Genomic DNA, 10,046 nt, shown 5'->3' with positions numbered 1-10,046 from the left:
ATCTTAGAAGAAGCATGTGTAAAATTTTAATTAGACAATTGTTGTTATTATGTCAAATGGATTTTAGAAGCAAGTGGACTTTTTTTCTTGCCACGTCTTGAATAAATTTCAATTTTGTGTTTTGAAAATAGCGCGGTGCATTTATGAGATTTTGGTAACAAGTTAGAAATTCGTAAGATCAAAGGCACGACTTAGGAGAAGAGTTTCAATAATTCTCCTTACTGTAGGGACCATGCAAATTTTAATCAACCTTATAACCCAAAAATGTCTTAGTTTACATATCTTGTATATAAATTATGAAAATATGGCACTGACTGACCAATTTAATTATTCAATATTTATTCAATATTTCTGGATCGATTTACACACCCAATTGGTTGTATTATAATTTCATTTTCTTTTGATGTTATTATTATATAATAGTATATTGCTAAATAAGATTTAAAAAAATCTTAATTAAAAAAGGGTTAATGACGAAAACTATAGGAATTCCGAAGTAGCAGTTTCGGTGACCAATTTTCTCAACTCTCAAGTAATGCAAGAGAATAGTATTAAACCCTTTGAAAAAAAATGAATTCTTATGCATCGGTGGTGGCAAATGAGCTGATACTAAGGACATCCAAAATCTATTGAGTTCCATTGAACTTTATAGAGTTCAACGGATTGTTACATCATCCATTAAACATATATACAATATCATCCACAACCTATTAAACATCTATTCAATCTTAATCATCATTTTATTCATTCTATTGAACCATTCAATGATTATTCAACTTTTCCATTCAACTCTACTTCATGTCATCACCTACATTCCATTCAATTCTTATTTAATCATAGTCATCATCATATTCAGCTCTTATACTATTTGTATTGTGGATGCTCTAAAGAAGAATCAAGGGATGTATGGAGATTGTCAAGGTATTGAAATAGATGACAAGGATCTTTTAAAAGCTGTGGATGCTTCATGTATTGTTTTGGCAAAGGTTTGGGATGTTCACTTCACTTAATTGCAAACATTAGTAAAGTTTGTAAAAAGTAAGACTTGGTGATGTTGAGGTGTATTACATTGGTGGATTGTGATTGTGGATAGAATTTAAAACTCGAAGTTCTTGTCTCAAATTCAAACAACAGGAAGATACAAAATGATACGTAGGAAAGGTTAATTTGGATTGAAATTGACGGGTTACCATTATGTTCATGAACTCCCAAGGGTTTTAAAAAACATCTCTTATATTTTACCTTTTATAAAAACAACAAAAGCGTAGAGGTTTCTTTTTATCTTTTAACCTTTAAAAGAAAAAACAAAAGCCGACAAGTTTCTTTAATAAATAAACATTTTAAAAGAATTATTCTAAAATATTTTATTTAGGAAGAGGAAGCACCAAAGGAGACTTTCGAATGTTAGCTATTTAATGGCCTCCTGCTAACACTTTTTTCCCACACCATCTCTTTCACGCACACACACAAACCCGCCGCACAAACAGTCATGGGATCAGTAAGCAAGGAGATACTGCACGACGTTACTCCATACATAAGAGTCTACAAAGATGGAACCATAGAAAGACTCGTCGGCTTAGACGTTGTTCCTGCATCTTTCGATATCGACACCGGTGTCACCTCCAAGGACGTCGTAATCTCTCCAGAAACCGGTGTCTCCGCCAGGCTCTACCGTCCAACTCTCACCACCGCCTCAGAAAAATTCCCTCTCATCATCTACTTCCACGGCGGAGCATTCTGCATCGCATCGCCCTTCTATCCCAAGTACCACCGGTCACTTACCAACCTCGTTTCAGAAGCACGTGTCATCGCCGTCTCCGTCGATTACCGGCTCGCACCAGAGCACCCACTTCCGGCAGCCTTCGATGACTCACACGCCGCTCTCCGGTGGGTCTCCTCACATGCTCCCGGTGGAACCGGGACGGAAGAATGGATAAAAGAAAACGTTGACTTCAACCGTGTCTTCCTTGCCGGCGACAGCGCCGGAGCAACCATAGCTCACGACATCGCCATGCGAATAGGATCAAACCCAGACCCGACAATTCTGAAGCTTTCGGGTATTGTTTTAATAAACCCGTATTTCTGGGGAAAAGAGCCAATCGGGTCAGAGAAAGCGGATCCTGTGAGGAAAGCTATGGTGGACAAATGGTGGGAGTTCGTATGCCCATCGGATTCCCATCTCGGATTAGACGACCCGTTAATCAACCCGCTGAGGGACGGAGCTCCGGATATGTCGGGTCTGGGTTGCGGGCGGGTGATTGTAACCGTTTCTGAAAAGGATATATTAAGAGACAGAGGGTGGGCGTATTATGAAACTCTGGTGAAGAGCAAATGGGAAGGCAAAGTAGAGATGATAGAGATCGAAGGTGAAGATCATGTATTCCATATTTTTGACCCTAATGGGGAAAAAGCCCTAAATATGATGAAAAGGTTGGGTAGTTTTATAAACCAACAATAAATTTGTCTATTAAGATATATGATCAATTTGATCATTAATTTATCACCTATAAAACTGAAATTCTTATCGAGTTAGATTAATGACGTGTATTTCGTGAAAAAAAAAGAAGGTAAAAGTCGTCTGTCGTTTCGAGGCTCGAAACTTTCGTCTAATACTTTATATGATTTGTAATTTATGTTATTAAGTAGTTTGTTGAATGTATTTGTTCAGAATACAATCTAAATTAGAAAGTTTATTGTTGTTTGTTTTTGTTAACGGCTAAACTTTTATACAATTAGCAAGACTTGTAGAAAAATAAAAATCATTACCAATATAAAAGAGCAAAGTTTTATAACCAATCAACCAAACTAAGTTATAATTTAAACATGTTACAAAATAAATTTAACAATTACAAGCTTGTCCAAAGGCTATATTTCCTCTATTTTTGACACAAACAAAATTAAATTTATAAAATTCCGAGGCACACAAATTTTTGGAAGAACAATCGCATCAAAACCTACTTTTTGATTTTTATTTAGGCTTGAATAATTTCTCCATTGAATGTGATTAACACATGAAGAAACCGAAACATTATCAATATCTCAACAAGTCTCCACTTTACCCCAAATAGAAACCATCACATTGCAAGAATTGAACAGATGTTCCAATCATTTTCATACACAAATCTTAAGTTGTGCAAACAAGAGTAATGGTATCCACTTTCTTTTTATTTAAGTTAACTATTGTCGCTTTTTTAATAAACCAAAGGGAAAATGACTTATGAAGGTAACTAACTATTTTGATTGTCCACGTATAGGTAATATTCTTTTTTTTTTGTTCTCATTAATGGAACAAACTTGTTAGTTATGTTCATATTTATGTAATATGACTGACTATTACCTGTTTTTGCCCGTTTTAACCGGTTGCATCGTTTTTACTCAGTGTTACTCATTTAAAGCTAATTACGTGGATTCTTACGTGGCCACTACTCCCCTCTCTCATTTAATTAGGGTTCTATACGTTCAATTTCAACATAATCACCTCCCGATTGTTGATTCGATTCACCTAGATTCGTTTCACCAAATTCACCATAATCACATGTTGAAGTCGACTGTAAGATGGCGTCCCAATCATCTACAGGTATGTATTTAACTGTAGATGTTCATTACAGTGGAGTATTTGCCCGAAATCCGTTGAAATACTTAGACCTCGAAAAGATAACAGTGCGTGATGTCGATTTTGGAGGGTTTTCCTACAAAGAGTTTCTTTTGTGGCTTAGGAATTTAACAAATGGAAGTTGTGATAATGTGTACTACTGTAGTAGAAAGGAAACCTTAGGTGAGGGTATTATAAGAATCGACAATGATGTTGATTATTGGGAGTTTGTTGAAGCTACTTACACTCCTGAAGCTGAGTTGGATGTCTAAATTGACCAACAAAATGATCCAATCCTTGATTGGGCTGAAAATGAGGTGTTATCAGATGGTAATGGGTATGATAGTGAAGAAGAGGATGAGAATGTAGAAGAGGATGATAGTGAAGAAGATGATAATTTGGATGGTATTATGGCATATGAGCATGAAGATGATGAAGAAGTCCATACCTTTAACAAAACTGTTGGTGATGATTTTTTAAACAAACTTTCAGGTAAGCTTAGTGATGATGATGAACCTAATGATGGAAAAGATAAGAAGGTTGTATTCCATGTCCATGATGAGAACCAAGCATGGGATAAGATGATGCCAATTCTAGGTATGAAGTTTGCAAACCCAATGTAATTGAAGCTATATCTAACCAATTATGCAGTGAAGAATGGGTATGACTTGTGGTATGAAAAAAGTGATCATAACAGGTTATTGGTGAAGTGTTGTAAAGGTAAGAAGAACAAGAAGAATAAAAGTTGTCCCTTTAGGTTGTGGGCAACCTGGATGAGCAATGAAATGTCATTCCAGATTAAATCTTTAATTGATAACCACAATTGCTCAAGAGTCTTCAAATTTGGGTCCATTGTTACCTATAAATGGATAGGTAATCATTTCATGAATCAGATTCTCCAGAAACCAAAAATGAGTGTGAGGAAATTGAAGGCTAAAGTTAGCAAGACATTTAATTTGATTGCAAGTGTGGGACAGTGCAGAAATGCAAGGAGGTATGCATTTAAGGAGATAGAGGGTACTTTACAGGAACACTATGCTAAAACTTGGAGCTATGGAGAAGAGCTAAGAAGGACTAACCCTGGATCAACAGTGAAGATGGATGTAGATGCCATGCCTGATGGAGCCACTTACTTCTCAAAGTTCTATGTATGTTTAAAGGGTGTGAAGGATGGATGGATTAAAGGTTGTAGAAGGGTAATTAGACTAGATGGCTGCTTCTTAAAAGGTGTTTGTAGAGGTCAGTTGCTTGCTGCTGTAGGTAGGGATGCAAACAACCATATCTACCCTCTTGCTTGGGCTGTGGTTGCAGTTGACAGTAAGGAAACATGGAAGTGGTTTGTTGACCTTCTCCTTGATGACATTGGAATGGGAAATGGACATGGGTTGACATTAATATCAGAACAACATAAAGTAATGATTTTATATGCTCTCTTTATTTAATACTTAATTTATATGAAGTTTATGTTTTGTTTGTAATGTTGATAGGGATTACTTGAGGCTGTCAAGGAAAGGGTACCAGCAGCAGAGCATAGACAATGTGCAAGACACATATGTGTTAATTTCATGAAAAAAAATTCAAGGGTCAACAGTTCAGTACACTTTTCTGGAGCACTGCTGCTTCTACTACCCAGGCTAAATTTGAGCAACATATGAATGAAATCAAGAAGATAGAACCACTAGCCTATGATCATTTAATGGAGAAGGACCCTAAAACTTGGAGTAAAGCATTCTTTCAGACTGATAGGGCATGTGATGCATATGAGAATGGTGTTTCTGAGAGTTTTAACTCAATCATTGCAACTGCCAGGAAGAGACCTCTAATCACTATGTTAGAGGAAATTAGAATTTATGTGATGGAGAGACTGTGTAGACAAAAAAGTAAGGGAAGTTTTTCGGGAGACTTAAACATATGTCCTACCATCATAATGAAATTGTCCAAGATTAAGGAACTTCAAAGGTTAGTGACTGAATACCATTTATATACTTACATCTTATATGTTTGACATTCAATTGTGTATACTTACATTTAAGTGTATGTGGACAGATTTTGGAGAGTTGTACCATCTGGTTATCAACAATTTGAAGTGAGACTTTTACAAGATGCATATGCTGTAGACCTTGGTAAGAAAACATGTGGATGTAGAGGCTGACAATTAATTGGTTACCCTTGTGTACATGCATATGCTGCAATTTCAAGCCTCAATAGGAATCCAGAGGACTATGTATCACCATGGTTGACCACAACAATGTTTTGTAATGCCTACATGTACACCATTAAGCCACTAAATGGTAGTGATATGTGGCCTGATGTAAGCCATTGCCTCCCAAAAGGAGAAGAATGCCAGGAAGACCATCAACAAAAAGGAAAAGGGATCAGATTGAGAATGAACTAAAGGGAAATAAGCATACAGTCTCAAAAAGGGGAATTGCTATGAGATGCAGCATATGCAGAGAATCAGGGCATAATAAATCAAAATGTCCTCAAAAACCAATTGGGGAATCCTCAAATCCAAAGTCAAAGTCAAAAAATAAAAAAGCCAACAAAAAAGGTATTTCTCCTCATTTACCTTTTGATTACAATAAAACAACTTCTAATTCTAACATTTGAGTTATTTCATAACAGGTAAAGTGAAGGTTGAATTTGAAGAGGGTAATCAAGAAGTTGATTTGGAAAGTGATAGTGACAGTGAAGTTCAAAGGGAGCCTAATAGTGAGGTGGAGTCTTATGAAGTTGATTTTGAAAAGGGTAATCATACATATGAAGATGTAGACCAACCTGAGGTTGAAGCTAAAGAACAAGTTGAAGTTGGAGGGGTTGAAGAACAGGTTGAAGTTGAGGAACAGGTTGAAGTTGAAGAACAGGTTGAAGTTGAAGAACATGTTGAAGCACTTGTTGAAGTTGAAGTTGAAGAAGGTGAATACCAGGCTGGAGATGTAGATCAAGTTGAACAGGTTGAAGTTGAAGTAATTCAAGATCCAGTTGGATAAGATGACCAAGGACATGCTGCAGTTCAAGATCCAGTGGAAGAGGAGCATATGATGGAAGTACCAGCATTTCAGGTTCTATAGGGAAAGAGAAGAAGGAAACCTTCAGAAAGAATCACAAAAATTCAAATAAGAAAGAAGTGGGAGGGGAAAGAGGGGAGTAGTGGTGATAAACCAATGGAATTGGAATATAATTTGATAATTTGTTGTTTTTTGGCATCATTGACTGGGAATCTTTTGTCTAGTAATATGTGTACCTTTTGGCAGTAATGCATCTGTAACTGTGTTAAATTCCACTGTTTTGTAAACAATGTTTCTTGGAATCCAATGTTACATTCCCATGTTAGATTATATTATATTACATCCCAATGTTTCAATGTATACCATTCCAGTGTTTAATTACTTTTCATTCTAAACATGTAACAAAAACTTCAGAAGTAAAAACATGTAACAAAAACTTCAGAAGCAAAAACATGTAACAAAAATTCCATCCATTCTAAACATACATAACCATACACAATAACAAGTGGACTACATCATTCTAATACCAGTCATGTTTCAATTATGAACTACATCATTCAACCCTAATACATCATGAACTACAATGAAATCCACATTTTCACATACAATACAAATAACAAAATCAATGCCAATTTGTGAGTAAACAACTCCCACTTGACTTTGTCCAATTCCTGTCTATTAACAAAATTGGTGTTCTTTTCTTCTTCGATGTTCATTCTACATATGCTGATTTCATTCTCCAAAGTGAAAATTTTCAAGGTTAAATTACAGCTTTCTTCTGGTTTCCTCTAGTAAGGCTTTCTTCCATCTGTCCTCTCTTCATCCTCATCCAGCCATTGCTAGAATTTACAGCTTGGACTTTTTCTATTCTTGAAGAAAAATTAAACAAAAATGTTAGGTTAAAGGATGATGAAGAAGAAAGGGTATTCAATAAGATGGAGAAGAAGAAAGTTGGAACGTATTCAGCTTACAATTGAGTTTTGACAAACTCTAAATTTTCTTCCAGGGTTGTCAGGGGTTCTTGAAGTCTTCACATGAGATTGTAAGTTGCAATCACATGGATGATCAACTTGAAAATCATCTTGTCGTTTTGAAGAATAAGATGAGGAAGAAGAAGCCATCGTCGATCTAGGGTTCAAAATCGGGTGTAATTGAATGACTTTTTATACTGTAAACGAAGATGATATAAGCACAATGCCATGTAGGTGCAACGTATTTAACTCATGTGCCAGATGGCTGCCACATAAGCAAAAACAGGTAATAACCGGTCATATTACCTAATTATGAACATAACTAACAAGTTGGTTCCATTAATGAGAACAAAAAAAAAAGGAATATTACCTATATGTGGACAATAGAAATAGTTATTTACCTTCATAAGTCATTTTCCCTAAACCAAATTCATGATATCTAATAGAAACAATATTTTTTAGGGTTTAGATCATTTTTTGTCACTTAATTTTTGGTTTTTTGCTCATCTGGTCACTTAACTCTTTTTAAGTTTTAAATGGTCATCAAACTTTTGATTTTGTGCTCATTCAGTCACTTAACTTTTAATTTGGTCACTTAACTTTTAAATTTGTGCTCATTTGGTCACCTAACTTTTAAAATTATGCTCATTTAGTTACTAAACTTTTGAAAAAATTTAAAAGTTTAGTGACTAAATGAGCACAATTTAAAAAGTTAGGTGATTAAATCTAACCAAACCAAAAGTTAAGTGACTAAATGAGCAGAAAGCCAAAAGTTTAATGACCTTTTAAGATTTAAAAAGAGTTAACTGACAAAATGGACGCAAAACCAAAAGTTAAGTGACCAAAAATGATCTAAACCCTATTTTTTATTTACCTAACTTATTCTCATTGAAACTTGTAGTTAGGGTATTATGTGTGGCAACAATATTTTTTTAGAAATTTTACTTTTTACTTTTTAATAAAACACTTGAATTAAAGAAGAACAAACTTTATCTTTTGAACTTAAAATTTTTATTTAAAAAAAACTCATAATTCAAAATTTTTTCCAATTTTTTTAAAATTTTTTGTAACTTTTAACTTTTAACTTTTAATTTTAGTCATTTAAATACTTATAATTATTTTTGCTGGACACTTTTGTATAAAAAAGCTATAACCTCTAACTACTAGATTTTAAATTTCAGTTTCTAACTTACAACTAAGAAACTAACATCTATATTTGTCAAAGCATACTCTTATCCTTATACAATTATGCAAATCTTCCATTAAAAAAATATTAAAAAATGAACCCCCCCCCTGTTTTTTTCTTCTGATCTTTCAAATCTTTCATTTTAATTAGGTTATTGACTTATAGAAAACGTCTTCCCAAATAAGAACCCACTGAAATTAAGGTATATATATTAATCAAATAACTTTTAGAAAAAGACGGTATTTAAAAAGTAAGACCATTTTATAATCAGTATATTAAATCTAAGACATTGTAGGGATAATATAAAGAAAGATCATCGAAAGTTGTAATCGATTTAAGTAAATCATGGTTTATCGAAAATTATGGATTATATCTCTATCTTGAGTTTTAACTATGTATTTTTTGTTTATATTTGTTTCATATTATTCTAAAACTAGGTTATAACCCGTAAAAACAATGGGTAAAAGATTTATAAAATTTTATTATATTAAAAAGATGTAAGTTTTGTTTAGATTTTTATATTGATTATTTAAAATTAATGTGTATTTTTTGTTTGAATATCCGATACACGTTGGGCGTGTTCGGCACGGAGCGTTTAAGAGTTTCTAACTTTTAACAAAACGCTCCGTTTTAAACATAAAGTCTCGTTCGGCACTACAAGCTTCTAGCTTTTAGTTTAAAAAAAACGCTTCAAATCCAAATGTTACTTCATGTAGCGTTTAACAAAACGCTACAAGCTACAAGCTACCCGCTACCGGCTAATTTTGCCGAACATGCCTGTTAAAAAAAATTATTTTCAAAAGATCTTTTAATTAGATCATATAATATACCTCTTTTAATTAACATATGTAATTTCGCTTAATCAAACTCTTGCAGACTACAAACCGGAGGTTTACCAAACTTGGTAAACATAAATGTAAAGCAAAATAAATACAACATTAATTGTAAGCTCATAAATTCTATTTTCTTAAAATTTTAGATTTGTACAATAGGATAGGATTTTCAAAATAAAAACAAACATTTATATCTAAATGCAAACATCTAAAAGAAAAACAAAAAAAAAAAAAAAAAAAAAAACTTTAGAAACAAACATTTATATTTAAATGAGCCATCTAAAAAAGAAAATTAATTTCATAGATTTCATAGTTCTTTTAGCTTCTACACATAAAAATATAGAAAAGTGATTCAATATGTCATAATTTAATTCGTAAAATTTTGAACTATTTAGAATTTTGGATTGATTCTGGTTCTGATTTTGTTGAACCTCAACATGTTGGGAAATATCCGAA

The 10,046-nt window shown here is 33.6% G+C and overlaps 2 protein-coding genes across 2 annotated transcripts; both read left to right on the top strand.

The window, feature by feature from the left end:
* Positions 1-1,424: 1,424 nt before the first annotated feature.
* Positions 1,425-2,699, top strand: LOC145022563 (alpha/beta-Hydrolases superfamily protein). The gene has a single exon (XM_078976741.1). It carries the CDS (start codon positions 1,490-1,492, stop codon positions 2,456-2,458), a length of 969 nt encoding a protein of 322 aa, XP_078832867.1. The 5' UTR covers positions 1,425-1,489; the 3' UTR covers positions 2,459-2,699.
* Positions 2,700-3,555: 856 nt separating this feature from the next.
* Positions 3,556-5,744, top strand: LOC145003061 (uncharacterized). The gene is made up of 7 exons (XM_078962214.1): positions 3,556-3,851; positions 3,939-3,997; positions 4,085-4,189; positions 4,244-5,004; positions 5,080-5,106; positions 5,175-5,551; positions 5,639-5,744. The coding sequence occupies exons 1-7, from the start codon at positions 3,556-3,558 to the stop codon at positions 5,742-5,744; spliced, it is 1,731 nt and encodes a 576-aa protein (XP_078818340.1).
* The last annotated feature ends 4,302 nt before the right edge of the window (positions 5,745-10,046 follow it).

Source organism: Lactuca saligna, chromosome 1 (genome assembly GCF_052625555.1).
Source record: "Lactuca saligna cultivar CGN05327 chromosome 1, ASM5262555v1, whole genome shotgun sequence".
NCBI lineage: Eukaryota > Viridiplantae > Streptophyta > Magnoliopsida > Asterales > Asteraceae > Lactuca > Lactuca saligna.
This window is presented reverse-complemented; position numbering and strand designations above follow the sequence as displayed.

Bases quoted from the DNA above. Each gene is read 5' to 3' on its own strand.
- LOC145022563 (XM_078976741.1), top strand. From the start codon at position 1,490: ATGGGATCAGTAAGCAAGGAGATACTGCACGACGTTACTCCATACATA.
- LOC145003061 (XM_078962214.1), top strand. From the start codon at position 3,556: ATGGCGTCCCAATCATCTACAGGTATGTATTTAACTGTAGATGTTCAT. The intron at 4,190-4,243 runs GTATGAAGTTTG...CCAATTATGCAG, and splicing joins TAAGATGATGCCAATTCTAG to TGAAGAATGGGTATGACTTG. The intron at 5,552-5,638 runs GTTAGTGACTGA...GTATGTGGACAG, and splicing joins AAGATTAAGGAACTTCAAAG to ATTTTGGAGAGTTGTACCAT.